Raw genomic sequence first — 26,813 nt, forward strand, 5'->3', positions numbered from 1 at the left:
CACCAATTATAGTTATACATAATGTAGGTAATCTTATGGATTAAGTAGATCAAATTTGAGGACTACACATTGAGCCTAATTCTATAGTCGGAGCTAATGCTAGGATTTAGTCCAATGTATATTCCTCAACTTTTATCTACTGAATCCATGGGATTACCTATATGTTGATTTACCATCCTAAAATTGATCAAACAGATCTACAGTAGATTCTCACTTATCCAACATAAACGGGCCGGCAGAACGTTGGATAAGCAAATATGTTGGATAATAAGGAGAGATTAAGGAGAAGCCTATTAAACACCAAATTAAGTTATGATTTTACAAATTAAGCACCAAAACATCATGTTATACAACAAATTTGACAGAAAAAGTAGTTCAATAGGCAGTAATGCTACGTAGTAATTACTGTATTTACGAATTTAGCACCAAAATATCACGATGTATTGAAAACATTGACTACAAAAATGCGTTGGATAATCCAGAACGTTGGATAAGCGAATGTTGGATAAGTGAGACTCTACTGTACTTCAGTTGGGACTAACAAAATGTCATTCATAATGTGTTAACAAGATGAATATGAAATATGCAACTCCCACTCCAAAAGACACTGTTTTGTTTGTTTGTTTGTGTGTGTGTGTGTATGTGTGTGTATCAGGAACGACTAGAGAAACTGCAAGTTGCTTCTGGTATGAGAGAATTGGCTGTCTGCAACAACATTGCAGAAGGGATGGCCGGATGTTTGATGTTTTAGTATCCTTGTATGAGGCTTCTCTCATGTCTCCTCATGGGGAGCTGGAGCTGACAGAGGGAGCTCATCTGTGCTCTCCTCAAATTCGAACCAATAACCTTCAGGTCAGAAATCTAACCTTCAAGCCAGCAGTCCTGCTGGCACAAGAGTTTAACCCATTGTGCCACCAGAGACACTGGTGAAAACTGGCATAGTGGTTGTATAGCTGTGGAAGCATGATTGTTGCCAGAGGGGTACAGGGAGCCATACAATGACCTGTTGAAAAGTATCTTTTTAAAAAAGCAAATCTATCTTATGGCATCCTAGAAAGCAACTGAAAGAATAAGTTGGTGTCTTAAGTTCTCCTAGACTGAGTCTACTTCCTCAGATGCAACTATTTGTAGTTTCAGATGTTACCTAAAGAGTCCCAAATGTGGTACAAATAGCTAAGGAATATAATGCATCCCATTTTTAAATCATAAGACATCTCATTTTCACTTCAACACACAAGTAAACTGTTCTAGGTCCCAAATAAATATAATGCATATATACCCAAGAATGAAAAGTTTGCCTTAGGAGGTCCTAGAAATGCAAAACTCAATTCCTTTTATGCTAATCTACATGCAAATGTCAAATAGCAATTTCTTCTGTGATTACTCTCATCTTTAAAAGTAAGTTACAAGTGTTAATAATTGGTCCTTCATATTAATGGTTTAAGTACCTTTTATATTATGCCTTCTTTTTTACCTTTAAGCCTTTGTGGAGCAAATTAATGTTTGATTAGAATTCCTTTCATCTTATCATCTGTTATGTTAATTAATATTCTCATTACTGCAGAGGTGACTGCAATTAGCAATTTTGCTGGAGAACAATTATTGTCTGACAACCTAACACTGACCTACCATTTTAATCTGAAAAAGAAATCTCATATAATGCAGAAGTATATAACATCAAATACAGATAACACTGCAATTAAATAGAACAAAAAATTCTTCATAATAAATCAAAATTACTCTGGTCACAGGGAAATATCAGCAGACCTGACCTTGAGTTAGTAAGACATATAGAGTAACTTACCCACAATTATTCCAGGTCTCCTGTCCATTTCCACTATGTGTGGGTGAACTCCTTTATAAGCAGCATCACTAACCACCTGGGTATTTCTTCTTACCCGTTCAGTTACAGGATCATCAACTATTGGAGTGAATCCTCTACCTTTTGTCTTCTCAAAATCTTCATGGTACTTGATCTGGGGAAGAGTAAGAATTATCTTACTGCTCAAAGGCAAAGCACATTAACAACCACAAAATGATGAAACATTTCCATCTTCCCTTTTGCTGGGCATTGTCATTTTTCTTTGCATATTACTAACTATAACCTTGCAATTTATTGCTGGTTATCTACCAATATATCCTGAATTCCAAGGATCTTCCTTGAGAATTTTCTCTGCAGTAATTATATTATATACATATATAAAGAGTTCCATGCAGTTTAATATGTTTAGCATCAATCAATTGCAATCCCATGCAGGTGATGGCATTAAAACTCTTCCAAAGGAGTTCACATTTCAAACAAATCCAAAAGCAGTGAGAACAAATGTTCCAGACCCATTCCCAAATTAGTACACATTACCAAGGCATGACAAATATTTGTAAACCTTTTGAAAAGCATCCTCATACTGTCATGTAAACCACACAACCGCACAGATATAACCTTGCAAGCAAAGACTATCAGAATAGCCACATTCACAATTCAACTTGCACGCACAAACCAGTGACATGCATGGGCACAAGGCAGTGTGTGTATCACCCTCTCCAGTGATATTCTGGGGTGCAGAGGAAGAATGTGCAATGTCTTTAAGGAACTGCAAAGTGAATTATTAGAAAAATAACTTTATTAGTACTGTAGGAACAAAACACATTCCTAATATGCAGGTAGCAAATCTGTCAAACAATCAATGTGTAAGGAAAAAAACATTAGGCCACACTTTTGTGGTGTGTGCTAGTTACCTGGATTAATGAAGTTGTATGGATTAATGAAAGGCACAATTCTACCAACAGCAAAATGTCATTATGGTATTTAGAAAATGCTAGTCACATGGAGAATGTACCCTACCATCGAAATGTTGTTTTGCGTCTCTTTGACATGCCTTAGCTCAGGTGTGTCTAGAATCATACTATGTCTACCTTTCATTTGTTGCTGATCTCTTCTGTACTTGACCTGAAAAACATAGTATTATCACCATGCGTAAAGTTTCCGAGTACACAGATGGTCTTGAAAATCACACTTAATGGAATGTGCATCACAGTGGTCTATCAAAATTAAGTATCACTGACTTTCGCTAGAATTTATCATACTTGAATGGTATGATACAAAAGGAAAGCTTTTAAAAACATTAGCAGTCATTGGGAAAAACACAGGTGGATGCAGAAGAAAAACACAGATTTCTGAAGATTTGGTTACTAGAAGTGACTAAACCCCATAGATAAACACATTTTTCAAAGTATATTTTAGAAATTAAAATTTGATATGTAAAGATATGATGTAATGGCCTGCACTTGTTGCATTAAAATGTATTCTCCTTTAATCAAAAACAATAAAACAAAGAAAGAAGTAACAAAAGACTTGCCGAGCTGATAATTTCTTGATTTTTCTTAACTCTTTCCATTTCAGGAGTGACACTCACAGAAGTAGCTTTACCAAGCTGTCCTTTATAACACACCTATTGATTAACAGATTGAAACATAAAGGCTAATATTGAAATAGAATGACAACAAAGACATTAGACATGTCCCAATTAGTTGGCATTTATTAACACTTGATACTGAAGAATAATTGATTGCTTAGTAAAATATGCAAACACAAAAGTATTACTAATATATTATTATCCAACATATTCGCTTATCCAACGTTCTGCCAGCCCGTTTATATTGGATAAGTGAAACTCTACTGTAGCTAAATAAATTTTTGCTATTTTAGAATAGTTACCTTCATAGTCTTTATGTGTGTTTTTCATATTGAACTTCAATAGCAATAATGTTGATACTGTTTGTTTGTACAAAAGAGCACTATTAAAACTTACTGCACTAATATTTTGCTGATTTTTCTTTACTCTCTCGATTTCAGGAGTCTCGCTTAGTGCTATGCCAGCACCTATCCCCTTCTTATAAAGTACCTTCATTAAACCGAAAAGGGGAAAAATAATTATGAGTCAACTAGAAACACTGACACAAATAACAAAAACAGGAAAAACAGGTAACATTTTAAACAGGAGGTTACATTACACTGTCATTAATTTTCCAGTTTGTGATAAATCACATGGATACACTGTTTGGGGTTTGTTTATATATGGATCAAAGTAATACCTCTTCTCAAACTTCGATTTAGTTTAATTCAAATGATTAACACCCAAAGAGTAAAGTGTTCCCTCATCGCTGGGGTTAGGTTCCAGGACCACCCGCAATAAATGAAAATCCGTGAAGTAGGGACACTGTATTTATTTTAATATTTATACATTATTTTAGTAGTTATACACTATTTTAAGTCTTTATCAACCAATTTTGTGTTGATAAATCACCTCCTTCTCCTCCTGTTGCCGCTTGGGCTCCTTTTCTCTCCCTTTGGCTTCTCCTTCCTCCCTTCCTTGGGCTGTAAAGTGTAATTTTTTATGATTTATAAAACCGCGAAACAGCGAATTCACGAAAAGTGAACTGCGAAGTAGTGAGGAACATTGTAATGCAACTTATTTTGGGACACTTCCATTTTCCTAGGATAAAAGGCAACTCATCTAATGCTGAGAACAGACACATTTGCTATTACTTACAGAACTGATATTTCTCTGTGTGTCTTTAACCCTTTTGATTTCAGGAGTGTCGAGCACAGAAGAATAGGTACACATCATCTTTTCTGCTTCATTTTTGTACTTTTTCTGTAAAACACACAAAATATAACACACAAATACAAACACACAAAATACCAACACACCAGCAACCTAAATATAAACAAATGAATAGAAATCGAATAGAAATCACTGCCTGATTGTGGTATTCTGGACCTTGCTGTAATTAACATCCAATTAAAGTCTAAATTGTTAATTATAGACCTAGTATCCACAGGCTAAAGCCGAATCACCACCATAACCTGCATGAGTAGTTCTTCAAAAGAAGATTCAGACCAGAACAAAGTGAACAATCCTGTGCACATAAAGGCATCCATGAACTAAATACAACTCTTAATTACTCTCCATTCCTTACGCACCTGGCTGGCCATTTCAGAAGCTTTCTTTGCTCGCTGTATCTCTGGGATATCTGTGCCCACTTGCACTCCTTTCCCTTTGATTTCAGTCTCCAGGTGCTTCGTATATTCTTTCTGCAAGAAACGGCACGTTAATGAATTCTTAGACATACAATATCTTTAGCCTTTCATATCCATACAGCTGGAATAATGCATGTGTGCTCCTTTCAAAGTGATGTTAGCAACACAAACTAGATTCCTGATGCCCGGCTGTGCTTCTGTGGGATTCAGTTTTATTATTTTCTATACATTCTACTTTCAAAAGGATTTTGTCAAAACACATTTTAAAGGCCCATTGTATTTTACTGTAAATGCCACTGAAATGCATTCGGCACTAACCTGGCTTGCAATTTCATAAGCTTTCTTCGCTCGTTGTATATCAGGAGTATCCATGCCCACCTGCATTCCTTTCCCTTTAATTTCCATTTCTAGATGTTTCTTGTATTCTTTCTGTGAAAGACAGAACAGGCAATACTCAGATCTATAGTAGTGCAAGCTTTTATATAGATCCTGCTTTAATCTGTGTGCTTTTATTAAATAACACCCTTGAAAGTCAAAATGTCTTTTTACACACTCAGAACAGTGGCTCTCCAGGAAAACTCAGATATATCAGATGTGCCATGCTTTTTTAAGAATATCATTTAACACAAAAAGATTTTTTTTAAAAAAAAATCAGCTAACTGTAAGAATATTCTAAGAGTTAAGAATATTTTAAGAATCTTATGTGAAAATATTTAAGCATGTTTTCATTGTCTTGAGTCAGATTTCTGATTTGTTAAAATTGAATATTATGGAGAGTATATGCAGTATAGAAAAAGTACGATTTATGTCCCAAGAGATTCACATACTAATGTAAATGTGAACATATAGAATCATAGAATCATGGAGTTGGAAGAGACTTCATGTGCCATCCAGTCCAACCCTCTGCCGAGAAGCAGGAAATCGCATTCAAAGCACCCCCGACAGATGGCCATCCAGCCTTTGCTTAAAAGCCTCCAAAGAAGGAGCTTCCACCACACTTGGGCCAGAGAGTTCCACTGCTGAACAGCTCTAACAGTGAGGAAGTTCTTCCTAATGTTCAGGTGGAATCTCCTTTCCTGTGGTTTAAAGCCTTTGTTCCACATCCTAGTCTCCACGGCAGGAGAAAACAAGCTTGCTCCCTCCTCTCTATGATTTCCCCTCACATATTTATACATGGCTATCATGTCTCCCCTCGGGCTTCTTCTCTGTAAGCTAAACATACCCAGCTCTTTCAGACACTTCTCATAGGGCTGGTTCTCCAGACCCTTGATCATTTTCATTGCCTTCCTTTGGACACATTCCAGCTTGCCAACATCTCCCTTCAATTGTGTTGCCCAGAATTGGACACAGTATTCCAGGTGTGGTCTGACCAAGGCGGAACAGAGGGGGAGCATGACTTCCCTGGATCTAGACACTATACTCCTATTTATGCAGTCCAAACTCCCATTGGCGTTTTTAGCTACTGCATCACATTGTTGGCTCATGTTTAACTTGTTGTCCACAAGGACTCCAAGATCCTTTTCACACGTACTGCTCTTGAGCCAGGTGTCCCCCATTCTGTATCTTTTAGAAATGCATTCATTGTGACTTTTCATGCAAATAGGAATAAAAATAACCTAGTCTGTTTATCCATAGAAAAGACCTCCCAAGACGTTCACTTTCTGTGAAATCTAGCAAAGTATTGGACAACTAGTGTTGTGTTTCTGAAGCCAGCTAAAACATGGGAAATGCAGCACTATGTTATACATGCTATTTAGGATTTGGCATTCTAATCCTATCTTGATCACTAGTTTCAAATGTTAATTAACTGACCTCCTGCATCTACAATAACAGCATAAATTCAATATCAAACAGCAACTAAGGTTACAAATTTGTATGGAAACTTATTTTCGGGTGCTATGCCAGTTTTCTCCTCATTCCTCTCACTGAGTTATGATATTCTAGAAGGTCAGATATGACAAATTATGATGAGTTTTTTTCGTGTCAGGAGCGACGAGAAACTGCAAGTCGTTTCTGGTATGAAAGAATTGGCTGTCTGCAAGGACGTTACCCAGAGTACGCCTGGATGTTTGATATTTTACCATCATGTGGGAGGCTTCTCTCATGTCCCCGCATGGGGAGCTAGAGCTGACAGATGGGAGCTCACCCTGGTCCCCAGATTCGAACTGCCAACTTTTCAGTCAGCAGTCCTGCCAGCACAATGGTTTAATCCATTGTGTCACCAGGGGCACATAAATTAGAGATGGTTCATTAAGCCTGTTGCTTCCTGGGACTCAGCTCCAGCTCCCTGCAGGGACATGAGAGAAGCCTCCCACAAGGATGGTAAAACATCAAAACATCCAGGTGTCACCTGGGCAATGTCCTTGCAGACAGCCAACTCTCTCACACCAGAAGCAACTTGCAGTTTCTCAAGTCATTCCTGGCACGAAAAATGTTTTTTAATCAGATGACAAATAACAAACACCTGACACCAGCTTCTACCTGTAAAATCAAGTGTATATTCTTTAAGTTATCATAGTAACTTATATGTATATTGGGTTATAAATGGAAATGTTAAACAAACCTGGCTTGCAATTTCAGATGCTCTTTTAGCTCGCTGAATTTCAGGTGTATCTGTGCCAACCTGCATTCCTTTTCCTTTAATTTCAGTCTCCAGATCTTTTTTATACTCTTTCTATGAGCACAAGATTCAAAATGAGATCATTAAAAAAGTAGGAGAAAATCAAAGAAATTACTTTGGTAAAGAGCTTCAAAATGATGTTTGCACAGACCAGTTTACGGTTTAGGAAACGAATTAGTAACTCTTCAGTAATGTTTTGGTGCCCTGCCTATTAAAAGAATGTCCTTTTAGTCTCTTAGTCTCTCTTTAAAAAATGAAATGCTTATTTTAAATTCTAATGAGGTACAGAGACACCTCTGTGTTTCCTAGCAAGTAAGGATAACTACACTAATTCAAATAGCCCATGTTGAACCACAACAGTCAGAGAACTTTTACATGACCTGAGGATTATCTAGTGGAATAAATTATAAATAATTAAAGTAAAATGAATATTTTATCTTCATAAAGCCCTAGTATAACACATCCTACTTCTCCATATAATTTAAAATGTAAAGAGAGGGGTGCTCAGTTAGCCTTCCTGGAAATTTATATTGGTTCACAGTAATGTCAAGATTTCCACTAAGAGCTTTTCTCCTCAAACTCAGAAGAGGAATCTGCAGAAATAAAAGTCTCAAACAATCCTACACAATGCATATCTATTTGAAAGCCAGTCCTATGGAATTCAATATTGCTTAGTTTGAGATAAGTGAGTATAAGAATGCAGCCTAAATGGACAAATGACCCAGCAGTCCATAACTTCATCCTGCTGCATGAAGGATGAGGAACATGTGTCCTGCCAGATGTGAGAGGACTGTATGACTGAGCATCACTTACCATTGGCCATTCCAATTTAGAGATATTGGGAACTGCAAATTAAACAGCATCTCTAAGTTTACATGTTCTCCACCCACCTTCCATGCATTTTCACTTAATAAATTCCCATCTCCTTTCAAAAGGCATATCTCTACAATGACTTTCATTGTGGCACAGTCGGTTAAACACTTGTATCAGCAGGACTGCTGACTTGAAAGTTGAGTTGCTGACCTGAAGGTTGCCGGTTCGAATCCAACCCGGGGAGAGTGCAGGTGAGTTCCCTCTATCAGCTCCAGCTCCATGCAGGAACATGAGAGAAGTCTCCCATAAGGATGGTAAAAACATCAAAACTTCCGGGTGTTCCCTGGGCAACGTCCTTGCAGACGGCCAATTCTCTCACACCAGAAGCGACTTACAGTTTCTCTAGTCGCTCCTGACATGGAGAAAAAAACTTTCAACTATGAGCAAAAGCACTACCGTCATATAGAGAAATATAAATAATTATTACCCTGATGTATTAATAACTTTTGTTAATTGCACAAAAACCATAAAAGATACACAATGGGATTTTAGATGTTTTCCTTTCCTGACCTCACTAACAATTTCAGATGCCCTCTTTGCTCTTTTCATGTCAGGAGTTTCTGAAATGAGCCTAACTCCTTTGCCTTTTATTTCATTTTCCAGATCTTTTCTGTATTCTTTCTGTAAAAGGGAAAAAAAAACCAGAAGCAGTTTCAAAGCATGTCCTTTTCTATCAGACTGTAAAAACTAAGAATATATTTCATTGGGTGCTTTGTGAAGGGCTCACTTTCCATGACATTAATAAACTTTGCTAGCATAACCTACCTCATTTAGTATCTGAGCTGCATTTTTCACTCTAATCAAATCTGGCGTATCTTCAAACACCGTCATTCCTTTTCCCTTCATCCCTTCTTCCAAATCTTTTCTATAATCTTTCTGAAGGTTTAAAAAAACATTTCTATGCTTTAAATCGTGAGCAAGATCTTGAAAAGAAAAAACTTCTTATTAAATATTTCAAGGAATACTTTGAAAATCTCTATAAAATGTGAATTAGATAGCACACGTTTACCATAGTTAAAATAGAATTGGGAAATCAAAAGATATGATGCACCAAGAGTGAAAGGATTGCTTTACAATCTGTAGCTTGCTCCTGGAAAAAATGTCTTTTATACACTAGTATTACAGTTACAGAGGCAGTGTATAAAATTGTAAGAGCAGCTATTCTGGATGGTAGCTCTACACATTACAGACAAGTAAATGACCCTGTCACTCAAGTTCTACTAATGCTGTCATTATTCGCAGAGGTGCATTAAATACTATACAAAAGACACTTATCCACAAATCAGAGTTGCAAAGTATGATTAAATATGTGTGACTGAAATAAGCAGGTAGAAAGAAATAGCACTAATATGGGAGAAAATGTGAACCAAAGCAATTTCCATCTGTGTTATGCACAGTCAGAAGAGGAATCAGGCAGCTTAACACTTTCCTGTTTGATTGACAAAAGGAGGGATGTCATTTCAATTTAGGTTCTGAACTGTGCACAAACTCAAATCAGACATCACACAAACAATTAATGAAACTTAAATACAATATGGTGTAATATCTATATTGGTAAGCTATGGTCAACAAACCAGAATGAAAAAAATGGCTTGGAAAGGGCTGGCTGCACACAGTTTCTGCTAATAAGAGTTTGATAGCTGAGCACACAAAGTTACATTGGCTACTGTGCAATTGAATTAACTTCCAGAGGCATTTGCAAAATAGAGATGGGAGAGATTTTGACTGGAGTCCTGTCAATTAATCCTCACCTAGAGTAGACACATTCAATGAATTGTTTGTGAATCAAACTGATTCAATGGCTGTATGCTAGTCAGGACTAACCAAAGGATTTGGGCGTTTATGAATGTAAAAGTCTAGCTGCAAACAGAATGGCAAATGAAAGCAGGCATTGTTAACATTGTTTTTCCTGTGGTTTATTTGGGAGTTCAAGAATGGCTTCAATTCCAAATTATAATATGGCGTAGTCTGAACTGATGCATAATATCTGGTCAATCAGCAACTCTGCTCATTGCAGTTTTAGTTTATTCAATAAATATATGGCATGAATTAATTTAATATTATCTTGAATCTTCATCTCAGAGTGTGTGGCAAAATGGAGTTTATAAATCTTTTAAGTAAATTGAGTGAACAGTTCATCCAGCACTTTACCTACAGATAGATATATGGCTACAGAATAATACTAGCAGTTCTTTCAAATCTTAACCTAACAAATTTTACCTTTTTTAACAGCTTAGTAATATTTTTCACATGCAAAAATTCTGGTGTCTTGTCTAAATCCAGTGCTGCCTTCCCTTTGACTTTATCTTCAAATTCTTTTCGATACATTTTCTGTGAACAGAGAAATTTACTATTTATTTAATTCACACAGGTTATACACTTATTATAGAACGTGTATAGGACTCATACAATAAGGATTAAAGGTTTCATTGAGCAATCCCAACACATAACTATCACACATGATCTAAATATTAAGGGGTATCAAAGTTCAACTCTAAAACAACTCATATAATATCAATTTAAAAGTACAATGAGATTCAGATAATTATTCTATTTGCTCTCACATATCCAGACTGCTTATAGAATTGTGACTTAAAAATAGCATGGGAATGTTGTGAAGGTGAAGTTTAGGGATGTGCATTGTCATCATCATCATCATCATCATCAAGCCCCTTCCTTGTTCTTTTCTTGGACCTTTGGGAAACAATACATCCCTAGTGTGGGGAAGAGCCAGTGCAGTATAGCCATATGAGTGTTGGACTAGGAACCTGGAGAACACGGTCCAAATCCTCACTTAGCCATGGAAACCCACCAAGTAACCTTAGGCAAGTCACTCTCTCTCAATCTCTGAACAAATCTTACCAAGAAAACCCAATGATAGGTTTACCATAGAGTCAAAAATGATTCAAAGGCATACAACAATGTGTTGTGGTTTGATATTTCAAAAGTTGATCTAATCAATGAAAATCTGTAAACACAGTCAGAAAATACCTATGGATTCAGTTCCAGAAAATTCTTGCATTATCTTCATCTTTATTTTAGGAAAGACACACTCATAACCCTTAATCAAATGCCATAGCAGCACAGTACTTTGCTGAGTGAAAACTGTATTACAGGAATAATTTCTAAAAGCATTTCACTAACCTCACTTTGAATCCTTTGCACCTCCTTTGAAACTTGATATAATGGTGTATCAACAAATTCCAGCATAGACTTTCCTTTTGATTTTTCATATTTCTCTTTATACTTAACCTAATAAAACAGAAATTCATCAAAACTACAAACATGAAGAACCGTCAGTTCCTCATGTAGAGAGCTTTACAATTCTCTCATATGAAGAGAAAGTTTTAATATGAATACAAGGATTTATGTGTATACAGTATGACCCCTGTATCATCAGGAGATATATTTCAGTTTAGTGGAAATTGCAAATAATACCAAATCCTATTGAATGAACACATTTTAGCAGAAGCATACTATAGCATCATGCTGGAGCACCTAGGAAATGCCTAGAGAGAACACCTCTATTGGTATCTTTAGGTCTTCCAGCATGACTCCAGGTCAACTTTCAGTGGAAGCGTAACGTAGAGCAATGGTTCTCAAACTGGACTCCTCCAGGTGTTTTGGACTTCAGTTCCCAGAAATCCCAGCCAACCTAACCAGCTGTTAGTAATTGTGGAAGCTGAAGTCCAAAACATCTGGAGAAGCACAGCTTGAGAAACACTGATGTAGAGCATCACTAGAAGGGCCTGAGAAAATGCCTAGTGATTAAATATTTTGTCAGATGCAAGTAAATGAAACTCCAGGTAGTAGTCCCATGGATACAGGGGTTATAGAGTAAATCTTTTCTCTCCCCAAACCTGCAGCCGTATTGGACTATAAACACAGTGGACATACCTGACTTTGGTGGATAGCATTTTCTTTATGGTGTTGCTGTTCTGCTGTATCTGGTCGAAAATGGTACATTCCCTTGCTTTTTTCAAAGATTCTTTTATATTCATACTGAAAGAAACAGACAAATATATTTTACTGACTGCTAAACTTCAAAGTGGAATTACAAAACTGTGAAAATTTTGTTTATGTTAAACTACGACACAGCAGCAACATATATGAAATCATAGCACTGTGACTTATGAAAATACATTTTAATGATATATTTGAGGCCCACTGATATTTTCAATTTTTTTTAGTGTGCTTTTTGATATAAAAATGAAATTTTGCTGTTGATTTTGCATTCTGGTAGCAATGGCAGTCTTTCCACACTCAATGGAATTCAGCTGAGAAAGGGTTTCTTGACTTTCCGTGGGAAATTTGTAGGGGTCTGGGAGGCTAAATCATCCCCATGACTATATGGTAGATTGTGTGTAGCTGTTTGGACTCCACCATAAATCTACAATAACCCCAATGCATCCAGAAATGCAGAAATGCTCAATGTTTGATTTGGAAGCCTTTTATTGCTTCCTAGTGGAAGCAAGTAAAACATGATGTAGTCTTCATACAGAGCAGAATGATGTTTTTCAGTTTATTATAAAGGAAAATTACAGATTACAACTATAAAATGAGTAATAAAACCAAATGAGGAGGAGCATTTTTAAAAAGAATACAATTCAATAAAAACAAAAGAGCTACAACAATAAAAAAAATAGAAAAGCTAAAACTGATTTCATAAAATACGGGAAGCATTGAAATGATTGAGAAAACAGGCTTTTGTCTAGTATTAAAAGGTAATTAAGAGTGCAGTCCTCTTATTAAAGTGCATGACATTAAGGTAGACATCAGCAGACCTCTGTGGAACATTTTATAGTTGTGATACCACTATTGAAAAGGACATTTTACTTTTAGTTATGGTGTCTCTTTTGCCAGGGGCAACTGAAAAATAAGCCTCTGGCCATTATCTCAGCATACACATTTGCAAAGAGGAAGTTCTGTTAAGTAACATGATCCTTAGGTATAAAGAATAGTAACGGCTCAAAACCAGCATTTTCTCCTGGACCTGTAAATAATCTGGGAGTCAATAAAGATGATAAAGTACTGATATAATATGTTCATAATACATAGTCCCATTCAGAAATTTCACAGATGCATGCCAGATTAAGTGTTGTTTCCAAGTCATTGGATAACACATGGCATTAATCCAAACAGGGAGATTCCAGGGCATGGATAAGTGAAGCAAGTTAAGCATACTAACCTAAACAAGTGAAAGCCAAATATTATACAGAATGGTACAACTAGAACCTTAGGATAACACATTCAAAGGCCTGAAGATATAACCGCCATGTAATAAAATAGGATCCGACAGTGTCCCACATACCTCCTATAATTGATCTATATTACTTGCGGTAATCAGCTCGTACCTGACACTCACAAACAAGTAGATTACCCAAATCCTGAATCTGGGAACCACTTACTCATAAGGCCACTGTCTTTCCAGGATTAGGCTATAATCCTAAATCTTAAGAGGAAATGATCTGGCCATAATAAGATAGGTCAGATGTAAGAAAGGTATAAAATATCTTTTTTCATATCACCATCCTCCTGTCCGATACAGGAACTCCAACAGGGAATGTGGCCTACCAAATGAGCAAAACTAATAATGTAATCATTTTTGGGTGAGGCTCTATCGTTATAATGGTCATCTCAGAAGACACTCCCCTGATCCAAAGTGGAGAAACCAAAGTAATATTTATTCTGAAATGAACTGTTGCTAAGTGAAATGAAGCCAGATGTTCAATGTTTCACTGAAATGGAGCTCAAAATCTGGAACCATTTTCCTATTTACATGCTGTAGAGAAAATCTGCCAAATTAAAATAGAAAATAAGTCACCTACCAAAAAAATAAGAGCATAAACTGCTGAAACATGAAGGCATGCTCAGTATTTTAATACTGAAATTTAAACAACAATATGTGTTCTGTTTGGAGAAAATGGCAGAAAAAGGAGGAGAGAAAATTAAAGCAAAACAATCAAAACACAAATGGCATTGAGCAGTCCTACCATTTGGTAAAGAAGGCAGATATTTTAAATATTGTGAAAGGACAGAAAATTAATAGAATTAAATTTGCTATTATTGGAATTGTTGTTCCTGCCATGACTCTGTGCTTCACATTTCCATTGCTTTTAGTACTATACCTTCTCTTAGGCTGGTTGTGACTGTGCATTAAACAGAAGAATGTTGCCAGCACTGTTACAATATATAATATCAATGAAGAGAAATTAATTTTCGTCATTTTAGTTACTATGGGCTCTAAATAAATTCTGTTAGACAAAAGAAGTCCTCCACATCTAAATGAGTTTCCTCTTCTATTATCTTGGCTGATAGGATATGCTTGCATAGGCAGAACTAGGGTGGGACAGAAATTTTGAACCACAGAAATAAAAAAGGATATGGATGCCTCTTATTTGGGAAGGACATGCATTATAATGAGCCACAGCTCCATTTATATGTTTAAAATCCTAATCAAAAGGACCCGATATAAAGAAAACCAACTTACATTACTATGGATCTTGGTTGCAGTCAAAACATGCTCTAAATGTAGCAGATTTGGAAAGGCAGAAGTTGGCTCATGCATGTTTTCCAAGTCTTTTTTGTATTTCACCTGCCAGAAGAATATTGAATGAATGAAAAAAAATATAGGAGGTAATAGGAATTAAAAATATTGCTTGTATTGCAGAAAAACAAGCTTAAGCATTTCCTTAATACCTACAGTGGCCATTAGATGGCACTCGTTTACTACACTGTGACAAAAGGGAGTCATAAAACATTTTATTCTAGGAAAGGGTTTAATCCTTTGAAATAGATTAGACCTTTCCAATTAAAGGCTAAGCAAAAGCTAATGGGAAAATAAAATGCACACTGATCAACTCTAATAATATATAAAGAATCCTGTATTGTCTACAGAAGTGCCAAAACCAATCCTACTTACATTGCTTGCCAAGGCTGATGCAAGTTGTGCTTGCTTGAAAGAAGCACTTTCAAGAGGATTGAAGCAGTAATTTTTCATATCCTTAATATACTGCTCCTTGTATTTAACCTAAGACACAAACATATCACTTTAAAATACAGAAGGGAGTGATCACAGCTTTTCTGTAGATCATATCTTTGGTGCTTTCAGTTCACAGGTTAACGCAAAATATTCGTTTTATAATTACAGTCCAAATCAATAAACACAGAGGGGATGATGTAGGATATAAGCCCAGACCCAAAGGACACAGCTAAGTTCCTGAGGCACTTTTATCTGGTCTTTCCTAAACTGAAGGCCAACTAGATTCAAACTAAATGCTCCAAACTAAATGCAGCAGCAACAAAAATAAAAAGATAAATTAGATCTTGCATGCTCTTCCCAGTAATATCTAATGATACAGAACCTGTGATATGACCTCAATGCATTGTGAGTTTCTCTGTTTCTACAAATAGTAGCAGTAAAGTGCAATAGAGGCTCCTTCGCTTCATTGAAGTGCAAAGGCAGCATGTCAAAGGCTCTGTACCAATAGTCTTTACCAATAGGAAGGGATGAACATGGTGCGAGGTTGCTGTTAAGAATGGAAGTTAATCCTCTAATGTAAGCTTCCCATTTCTATTTATGGTGGGAAATGAAATGAATAACAAGAACACATAATGGCAGCAAACACTCAAACTAAAACTAAAACAAGACAAGAAAGCTTTAAAAAGCTGTGGTTTCAAAATATGCTTTACATTATTTACATAGTAGAACCAGAAATGAAAGGAATAAAAAACCTAACATAGTAAAAACTTCTATGGGAAGATATTCATATGCTGCATCATGCATTTTTCTTTCTTATTATCCAAAAGTGACAATTTTAAGAATTCTTTAAGATTCTTGTTGTAAAATTGGGAGAATATCCACACTCCACCATTACAGCAGTTTGATAGCACTTTAAGTGCCAAGTTTCCATCCTCTTGATTCTTCTAGATTAGTTCTTAGAATTGTCTCTTTCATTCGCCTGAATTATGTGAAGATGAGAGTTCTCTGGCAGAAAATACATCTAAAAACCAGAAATCTCTGAATACTATAGGATGGAGCAGAAGCAGCTAAAAGTACAGGTGGCCCTCTGTATCCATAGATTCCACCATCCAAGTATTCAAAAACAAAATTTCAAAAAGCAAACCTTGATTTTACCATTTTATATAAGGGATAATATTTTACAACACCACTGTATATATAATGGCATTTTACCATTCATGAAAACTGCCAGAGAATCCCAAGGACAATATGCTGTGCTCTGAAATGTTATGCTTATCTAGAAATAATATTTGGTACAAGTGTCAGTTGAGTATAAACTGAGAAAAGATAATAAACAATAGAGACTGTGATGTGATGTAATGAGGGCTCTATCTGTTTTTAATTGTTTCAAATCAATGTCTGAAAATAATGTTTTAACTGGACTAATTGTTTCATGATGTTTTAACTTTTGTATCAGGTATTCCTTTACCTATTTTGTTTCAACTCATATAGTAAGTGGCTCTGAGTCCTGTTTGGGGACGAAGGAGGATATAAATCAAAGAAAGAAAGAAATAACAGACTATGGTATGAAGGTCAGATTTAACAACCCAAGCAAATTATTTGCAGGGATAGTGACAGTAGCTTATTCATGTGCCTAAAGATCTATCACAATGTCAATAAAGATGCTTTGGCACAATACTGCAAGGGATCTTCGAATATAAACCTTTCGGTTCAGTTATTTGGGCCCTTAACGTCTTTGGCTTAATGTGTTGGAGGAGCTGCATTTTCTAAACCGATATGACAATGCAAAATTACCTTCACACATAATCCAAACTGTAATAATTATCTCCCGAACAATTAATTGCACCCTGATTGAGTGTAAGATGTAAATTAGTATTTTAAAGGATTATTAACAAAGAGCAAATTGTTACTATGTTAATGGGATTATTCAAGCAAAACCTTATTACTCAGGATCTAAAGGGAAAAAGAAAAACATAACCTCAAAGCATTCAGCGACCATGTATGATTAAAGTAAATGATATTTTAATTATATGACTTAACTTACAGGTATCATAAAATGGGTCCTCACTCTTTTCCGCATAACCTAATTAACTTTTTAAAAATGATTAACAGGTGTACTGTGACTATATTATTTTCTATCCCAGTCAAGCTCAAATAACTTGTTATTGGGGAGACAAATGACCATGGAGGCTGGGAGAATGTTGTTGTTGTTGTTGTTGTTGTTGTTGTTTAAGATCAGCTGTTAATTCTAAAGCTTCCTTTCTCTGACATACTGTACAATACATTCACACATTCACAAATCAGCTGATCATTTTTAGTTTTAATATAGCACTTTCAAAAGACTAGCTATGAAGTAAAAAATATCAAACCATACACAACAGCCCTATCAGACTATTATGCTTACAATATCAAAATGTATTAATCCTATTGCCTTCTACATGTGACGGAAATCATTTGCAGATTATAGCTATTGATTTCTCAACATTTAACATACAGCTATTCTAAATACTATGGAAACAAAATCCTCAATTTTTATGCAATCACCTTGACTAGCAGAAACACTATTACACTCCTTCGTATAAAATATCTTCATTGATTCATGATCTAATCTGTTGAATTCTTACTTGACTTAAATATTTGGAAACTTCTTGAGCATGGTTGAAGTCTGGTCTTCCAAGTACCATTGGCTCTTTACTCATTTCTTTTCTTCCTTTTGTGTATTCAGCCTTTAAGAAATGAAATCAAAATACATGAGCACTGGCATAATTTTCTTTGATGTCCCCTCACCCCACTTTCAATATTGCCAAGGGAAACGTAAGCCGCCAAAGCAACAGTAGAGCAAGTTTCATTTAGTGACCTCTGTTGACACCACTTTGGCTAGCACTCTAATCAGCAATTCCCAAGCTTCTCCTCATTAGACAGTAGTACCATTTATTTTATTTCAGTAACAATATGTTGCATTTAAAAAAAATAAAGTTAGTATTGAGGCTAAGCATGACAGTAGCTGATTCGTAGCTACCTTCAAGGGCGAATAGTTTTAAGCGTTTCAATTTAAAATTGAACTGAAAAAGACAAATGGTGGCCTTTTCCATATAACAGGTCAGGTTCCATACTAAATTACAGAAATGCAATCCTACTGAGGTCAGTAAAGACTGCTATGTGTAAAACATAGTGCAAGTCTGTATAGCAGGTGTGGGTGGAGGAGCTGTATGAAATTCTATAGTAGAGAGGACCCGTCAACAGGTGTGCAGGTCATGGAAGCATGAACAGAAGAAGGAAAGGGGAGAGACCGATAAGCAGCAAGATATCTTAAGTGCTAGAACTGTCGTCAAGAGAAACCCAACTATCCTTCTCAAACGTTTTACCACTTTAGGAATCAAACCCGGATGAATAGGTACATATTCCCCCACAACATGTCTCTAGGTATGTGAAAATACTACTTTCATTGAGAAGCTGCCTAGTAAATCCTAGTATGAGAGACAGCGGGAAAACTTCCAGTCTCATTTTTTTCAAGCTCCTTGTATGTGAAGGGAAGGAAAGGAGCAGGGAAGCATGCAAGCCCAAGGCTTATGTGTTCTCATAATGACAAGTCATAGCTTACTGCTGTTTTTGGACTGGACCAAGCTATCTTTTCAGCCTTAATTGCTCAATTGCTACTGTCTGCTTCTTTTAAATACTTATACACTTGCTAAAGGGCACTTTCTTCCAAGTGTAAGAGCAGAAAAGCATTGCTAAGCAAGAAAGGCATTCCCTGGATTGCTTCTGAAAAGCTGGTTCAGTTGCAAGCAAAATGCAGTTTGGGATCAACGAGCAGGTACCTGAGCAATGTGTAACCTGGCGAGAGTGTCCTGGGTTATGAGAACACCCAAGCCTTGGGCTTGCAGTTGTTTAGCCATGGCAACAAAATGAATCTTCTCAAAATAAGATGTTGAAATTAGACGGTTTGAAGTGGGAAATGTTCTCTCCCTCTCTTTGTCTCTATTTGGGTGGGGGGGGGGGGAAACATTTTATGCAAAGTAACTGTAGCTCTGTTCTGGTGCTGAAAACAAATTCCTGCAGTTTAGCACATTTTTTTCAAAGTGCTTTTCCTTAAATACTGCCCCTACATCTTAAAACATTTCCTTCCCCCAAATTCCTTTGTGTTTGGTACTTGCAATTCCTATTGGGGAGAATAAGCAATCTCATAGACCGGGAGCACCATTCAGCCCTCTATTAATCAATAACTGACTGGTATGTATTCTCAGAGTAAGTGAGTGAGTGACAAAAAGGATAGGAAGCAACCAGAGATACAGGCTGAAATCCTGGTGACATACATACAGTCACTCAGTTACATGTACATATGTCTTGTTTTGGAGGTCCAAAACTTTACCCTCCCCATGCTAATATTACATCCCTTAAATTGCATGGGAAGGGAGAGGACAAGAGACAGCAGGCAGTGGGGACTGCCTCAGGTTTCATCTGCAGTTCCCTAGACGGAGTAAAGAGAAACAACAACCTCATTTGTCTTCCCTATCTCTATAAAACTTCAGCCTCTCCTGCTTGGTTGCCTCCTCTCTTTCTTGTGGATTTAATAACTTGAAGATTTCCTGGCGGGGCAGCACAGAGTTGCATCTCTGAAGCATCACATTCCAGACACCTGGATGCAGGATCTCTGACATTTTCTTACATACCAGCTGGAAAATGAGTCAGGAGGTGCATTATTTCTGTTAACACAACTTAAATTGAATGGGGAAAAGTTATTAAGAGTACATAATAATTATTAAGTGGGCTTTTCCAAATTTATGAGTTTCATCAGCAAACAATAGTCTAGAGTAGGACATTCTAATTGTCTGAAAACATAAAATTGTACAATCCATTCCTGAAAATACATTATGCTACTAGTATGGCTGAGTGACATGCTGACACAAACATTTCAAACAGGAGATGGGATTACTCAAAATTGTACATTTTGAGGAACAGAAATTGTCTTAATATAAGACAATTGTCTTAATATAAGATCTATGTTAATTTTATCAATATTTGTATGTATGCTTTTATCTTTTACAATTTTATCTTGTAAATCGCCTAGAACATCTTGGATGGAGGGTGATTAATAAGTAATTAAATGATGATGATGATGATGATGATGATAACTCTAAGATTTTCATGATTCTTTGCCTTTGTCTACAAATACTCTGGCATCGACAAAATAAAAATAAAATCTACAACTTATCTTTAATGTCATAAGTAATTTGAGTTCATACATTGCTTATTATCTTTGTTAACTGAGTTGCCATCACTACATCAGGTCTCTTTGAAACTTCGGTGTATTTATGAATGTCCTGAAGATCTTTCTTATACGAAACCTATAAAACAAAAGACATGATTTACAGTTCCTATGATTTAGCTGTTTACATCAAACATAATAAAATTTAAATATCAATGAAAGACAATCCTTTTTATTTACCATAGCATGTTACCAGGATTAAGGTGAAATAAAACAATGCAAACTATATGATTCTAGAAACAAAGCATTATCTTACAGTGACCAGCATTAAAATGATACAATATTATTATGTCTGTTGTACAAAATATATTATGGAGAGTGATTTATATGTAAAATCCTTAACCTGAACAGGATGTCCCATTGTTATATTTTTATCTTTTTAATTTGTTTTACCAAAAACAAAGCATTTTATATAAAATGTTTTGTTTTATATCTTGTCACAATATACTATGACTATGTTCCCCTACAGATAAAATATAGCTAGATTTTAATGATTGGGATAAAATATCCTGTAACTAATGTTAATCAGAAAACAAAAATTGCTAAATTCCTATTATCAACTTCAACTAGTATGCCCGTATTGTTCTTTCTTCAGCAGATTTGATATAGCAAAGGCACTTCCATTCTTCAATTATATCCAGATTAGATTACTGTTACATATTTTACATACAGGAGGCTTTGAAGAATTATTTGATAGTGCAATTGGTTCAATATAAAAACACCAGATTGTTGAAAGAGACAAGTTACAAAGAACACATTCTAAATTTTGAAATAATTACTTTCAAGACAGTTCAGAGTAGCAGCAAAGTCTTTAAAGTCTTGAATGATGATTGCCCAGGATAATTGACAGGCACCTTTTTGCCACCTGACTTTTAACCATATTTTGAGGACCAATCCAGGACCAATCCATTATGTATGCGAACAGAAGATTTATTTAGAACTGAACTTTCACTAATGGCATCAATATTCCAACCCACATAGCAATTCACTGGATCCCTTCTAATCATTTCTGGGCCAGGCACAGAAACTTTGTATTTTCGGGACTTGACTTGGGGTTCTGAAAAAGTAATGCCACTTAACACCATTAACTGCCATGGCTCAATGCTATGGAATCGTAGTATTTGGAGCTTGGTGTGGCCCTAGCCTTGTTAAACTACAAATCACAGGATTTCATAGCATTGAGCCATGGTAGTTAATGTGTTCTACAGTGCAGATGCGGTTTAATCTTTTTTCCAGCTTTCCTATTTTTTCACTTGTTATCTTTTTCCAGCATTTAATTTTTCTATCATTTTGGAAAGAGACACGTGTGTGCATGTGCGATAAATATAAAATATTTATCATATTTGTATTACACACTTTCAACTGATTGTAAACTGTATTGTTGGGATTAAGACAAATTAGATCATGGCAATGGGCCATTTCTATCTCCAGGACCCCCGCCCCCCATGAATACATGGATGCTGAAGTCCCATTATAAACAATGCTGTAGTAAAATGGTGTCTCTATATAAAACTGCAAAACCAAGGTTAACTTTCTGGAATTTTTGGGGGGGTGGGGTGAACAGTTGAAACTATAGATATTGAATCCATTTATATGAAGTACTATAATAGTTCCCCCGTTTTCTCTCTATCTAACCTTACCAGACAGGTGAGTTCAGAAGCTGCCTCTATAGGACTCCTATTTGCCACCATGTCCAATGATGTCGATCAATGTAATAATTATTACCTTATGCTATTTCATATATACATGAAACAAGGAGTCAGTTCCATGTGTGGTTGTACACCACTTACACATACCTTTCCATCTAAATGATACACACATTTTAAACTGCATCCAAGGAAGCTAAACCAGTGGCAGATGTTGATAAATGAGTGTTGAGGGGAACAAATGGAAACTTTACTCAGACAGAAAAGTTCATGGCTTATAGAAAGCAATACCGACACCGGTGTTACATTTCCCTTGGAGACTTATGTTCATTTTCAGTTATGTCTGGGTTCAGAGCTCATTTTGGAGGGCTAAATCTCAGCAGTGATCTGGAGTGGATGCACCACTGAGCAGTGATACGATTTTGCTTTTGATTCTAGCACAACATCTTTCCACTATTCAGATACAGATGGTTTCAGCAGGTCATTAAATTAACTCCTAAACCTCTAACCCACTGTTGCATACTAAAATTAACAAAGCTTGATAGTGCAAACCAGTGAAAATAATTGTCTAGAATAAAATCAAAAGTATGTAGGCTCTCAAAGTTCAGAGCATTACACAGACTTAGCTAATTATATGCTGTTCATCCTAACGACTGCATGAAGTGAAATGATTATCATAAAAGCATCAGATAGCGGTTTCTGAAAGGGACACATCATCCATACAAATTGCAGATGAAAGTCCAATATACATAGTAATACAGCCATTCAGACATGGTAGAAAATACACAGAATCTTTCAGTGAAAGCACTAACAACTTTGCCTCTTATTTTCCTCAAGTGGCAGCTATATAGTGAATGAAATAAGGAAGTGTGGTTCCTTTCACACCAAGGAGACAGCAGGAAAAACAGACGGGTTGGAGAGAGAGCAACAGACAGGAAAACTCCTGCAATATATACCTTAGAATGGAGATGCTGTTATGCCTTGCTCACGTGGTGTTATGTAACTGAACAGAGAGCCATAAAGGATGTGCATTTTCCAAGCTGCAGTATTTAGGTCTGAGACATAACAAGGAACTGCTATCTACAAATGCTTGAGCCCATTATGAAAGCAACATTAAACTGGCTGCAGTGTATTTGCACATTGTGTAGAGGAAGGTGTCAGGAAAGCGGACATGTCAATGTTGCTAAGGCAACCAGGCCAATGCTTCTTGTTATGCAACATTGTGGCATGGCATTTTCATTGCTTGAAGTCACTTGAGTCACAGCATGATTGAAAGACAGGGAATATCGGTCCAGAAGAATTCTGTATCACCCTACACTTAACACCTATTCGCCATGATGGTAAAGTAGCTGAATTTCCCCTCTGTGAAGTAAGCTACCTAGTTCAGTGATATTGTCACAGATGTGATCCCTGATTGGCTGCTATCATTTGAAACTGGCAAAGATAAAAAACAGTAGCAAAACAGAAACAAACATCAAGGGAACAATGGTTTCATGGTTGTGAGCAACCACAAAGAAAGATAGGAGTAAGGGTTTCCCCCAGGGAAAGTTCCATATTGCCATTATCTTTACATTGAAAATGCTGTGTGTTATCATTCAACAAAGCTGATTCTTCCCTAACTCCTAGAAGAGATTATTTCGTGCATCTACATTCTAAAATTAATGTGGTTTGACACCACTTCAATTGCCATGTCTCAGTGCTATGGAATCATGAGACATGGTTTTACAAAGTCTTTAGCCTTCTTTGTGGTCTTGCCACATAACAAATCCCAAGATTCCATAGCATTGAGTCATGGCAGCTAAAATTGTGCTAAACTGAATTAATTCTACAATGCAAATGCACCATTAGAAAAGTTCTTTTGGGGAACTACAACTTTCCAAAGTCTCCAGGTATCGAGAGGTATCCTGAAAATTGCAGTCCATTCTGAAACCATGCTAGCTAGGGATCATTGAAGTTTTACTCCAAAAAAGCAACTCTTCTCCAGGTCTTATCTGAAAATATATTAAAACTGGTGCCTTTTACATAGACTGATTAAAATAATTGCTTCACTGCTGAGGAACATGACTTCCATATCTAAAAAAGAGGTCCCCAGACGTATAAGCACTTAGGAGTTTTCTTTATAGGGTCTCTGGTTACCTCACAGGTGAAAGGATGTGAATTGCCATACTCTGTGGGATTATTTTGCTGCTACTGATAAAAAGCTCAGCATGAGTTCTGCTCAAGGTGGTGCAAAGCCAAAAGAGCAAATATATCTTGTGAAGATGTGCACCTTCATCTGGTTTCTAATCATCTTCATTTTTCAAATTTACTTGGAATTATGGCTGTTCATAAAAAGCATTTCATATTCACATCATTTCCTTAAAATCATGTTGAGTTTAAATCCCTTAACTATAATTTCTCCAAAACATTTTAAAGCATCATTTCACACTCTACTAATTTACAAACTTGAATAATGACACAAGAGACAATTTTAGACATTCAGCAATGAAACTTCATTTTGCATTATTCCATAATAACGTCAGCAGAGGAAAATACTCACATTACTTTGGTTTTTGCTAACTTCCATGGCATGCTTAACATCTGGAGGCTCCTTCATTTGTGCATAGTTTGATGTTCCTTTTTCAGAAATGTGTTTCTTATTGTAGTGAACCTTAAAATGACAGATTTTGTATTATCTATTTTGAAGGATATGTAGATACATGACAGAACAAGGTTTCTTTTATTATAATACAGTGGCTGGGGACTCTGGGAGTAGAAGTTCAAAAGGTCTGACTTTTCAAAGGTCTCACATAAATAGTTTCATATTTGGTGAAAGTCACTGTGAAGAGCTTTATGGATGAGTGTGTGACTGCAAACAGAATTTGCAATATTGCTCTAATACTGTAAAAGCCCATTCCCAGATTATGAATATACGCAGCACATCTGAAAATATTTGCAATGTTATGGTTTGGGTTCACATGGGTGCTTATCACACCAGTTAATTGTTTTGGGCTTTCCTATACATCAGTACTCCCATACTCCCAAAGACAGCTGAATCATGATGCTGTGTATCACACTCCTAAAACACATTTGTGTTTTAATAGCATATTTCTCGATTCCACTATTTTTTTTCCTCACTATAATTTCCTCAATACGGTCAATGCCATTTGCTCAACCTTCTGCATCATGATTGGTTGCCCTTTATATTTTTTCAAAACCACACTGTGATGTCATAGAACTATTACATGATGTCATAGTACAATTTATTTATTTATTTGCAACATTTATATCCCACCCTTCTCACCCCAAAGGTGACACTACTGATAAGCATCATGGACTCAAAACGAAATGTAAGCAGTTTTAATCAGACTCATCAAGCCAATCATTTCCAAATAGCTAAGTCTTGGTTCTATTCAGACCTACACAACCTGAGGCCCTTGGGGTGTTTGGGACACCAATTTCCGGAAGCTCTAGTCAGCTTTTCCAATGGTCAGGAATTCTGGGAGCTGAAGTTCAAAACACCTGGAGGCCCCAGGTTGTGCTTTCCTGGTCTAAATGGATCATTGAAAAAGCAATATGTAAGAACAAAATCATAGAGGTCAGATCCGGCACATGGATTCCATTGATTTCAATGTTTTTGCTTTAAGTATCAGTAAATATAGACATTTTTAAAATTAACACATATTTTAATACATATTCAAAAAAGTAGAATGTGCTTTTTGTAAAAACACACAGATGAATTACAATGCTATTAACACAATTCTTTCTTAAGTACTCAGTGTAGAACTGAAGACTCCCACCATTCATCATCTTTGTAAGCAAACAGAAATATTGCTTTAAGCACATTTGCCAAAAGCTTGAAGAAATGGCATTTCAGATCAAGAAGAAGAAAACCAAACAGCCCACTGACATATTCTAGTTTTGTATTTTTCTTGGGTCATTTTGTTTTCTTGATAAGGAACAACCGCTGAAATTTTCTATCAAAGTGATGGAATATATACAAAATAAATACTTTGCAATGTTGCTCCTTCATTTCTTTCAAAAGCATGCCATTCTTATGATTTTTTAAGAATGCCTGAAGAAAAACAAAAAACCTTGAAACCAATTCCCATACTTTTTAAATAGACACAAGATTTCACCCCGATCTACAAATAATATGTGCATATAAAAACTGACACATTGGTGGCATTTGGAATAAAAATACAGTAGAGTCTCGCTTATCCAACGTAAACGGGCCGGCAGAACGTTGGATAAGCAAATATGTTGGATAATAAGGAGAGATTAAGGAAAAGCCTATTAAACATTAAATTAGGTTATGATTTTACAAATTAAGCACCAAAACATCATGTTATACAACAAATTTGACAGAAAAAGTAGTTCAATATGCAGTAATGCTATGTAGTAAT

The 26,813-nt window shown here is 36.1% G+C and overlaps 1 protein-coding gene across 7 annotated transcripts in view; it reads right to left on the minus strand.

The window, feature by feature from the left end:
• The window catches only part of nebl (nebulette), a 134,270-nt gene that overhangs the window by 14,536 nt on the left and 92,921 nt on the right, over positions 1-26,813 (minus strand). For 3 of the 7 annotated variants that reach the window (XM_008112447.3, XM_062957557.1, XM_008112450.3), the window contains 18 exons: positions 24,968-25,078; positions 20,760-20,861; positions 18,141-18,242; positions 15,457-15,564; positions 15,025-15,129; positions 12,432-12,536; positions 11,679-11,786; positions 10,755-10,865; positions 9,300-9,410; positions 9,045-9,155; positions 7,605-7,715; positions 5,360-5,470; positions 4,985-5,095; positions 4,551-4,655; positions 3,810-3,902; positions 3,357-3,449; positions 2,843-2,947; positions 1,805-1,976 (listed from right to left, as the gene is read on the minus strand). In XM_008112447.3, coding sequence (XP_008110654.2) covers positions 1,805-1,976; positions 2,843-2,947; positions 3,357-3,449; positions 3,810-3,902; positions 4,551-4,655; positions 4,985-5,095; positions 5,360-5,470; positions 7,605-7,715; positions 9,045-9,155; positions 9,300-9,410; positions 10,755-10,865; positions 11,679-11,786; positions 12,432-12,536; positions 15,025-15,129; positions 15,457-15,564; positions 18,141-18,242; positions 20,760-20,861; positions 24,968-25,078 — 1,975 coding nt within the window. The remainder of the gene's footprint in view (positions 1-1,804; positions 1,977-2,842; positions 2,948-3,356; positions 3,450-3,809; positions 3,903-4,550; positions 4,656-4,984; positions 5,096-5,359; positions 5,471-7,604; positions 7,716-9,044; positions 9,156-9,299; positions 9,411-10,754; positions 10,866-11,678; positions 11,787-12,431; positions 12,537-15,024; positions 15,130-15,456; positions 15,565-18,140; positions 18,243-20,759; positions 20,862-24,967; positions 25,079-26,813) is intronic. The other 4 variants (XM_062957559.1, XM_008112451.3, XM_008112448.3 and 1 more) reach the window with 3 other exon arrangements.

Source organism: Anolis carolinensis, chromosome 6 (assembly GCF_035594765.1).
Source record: "Anolis carolinensis isolate JA03-04 chromosome 6, rAnoCar3.1.pri, whole genome shotgun sequence".
Classification (NCBI taxonomy): Eukaryota; Metazoa; Chordata; class Lepidosauria; order Squamata; family Dactyloidae; genus Anolis; species Anolis carolinensis.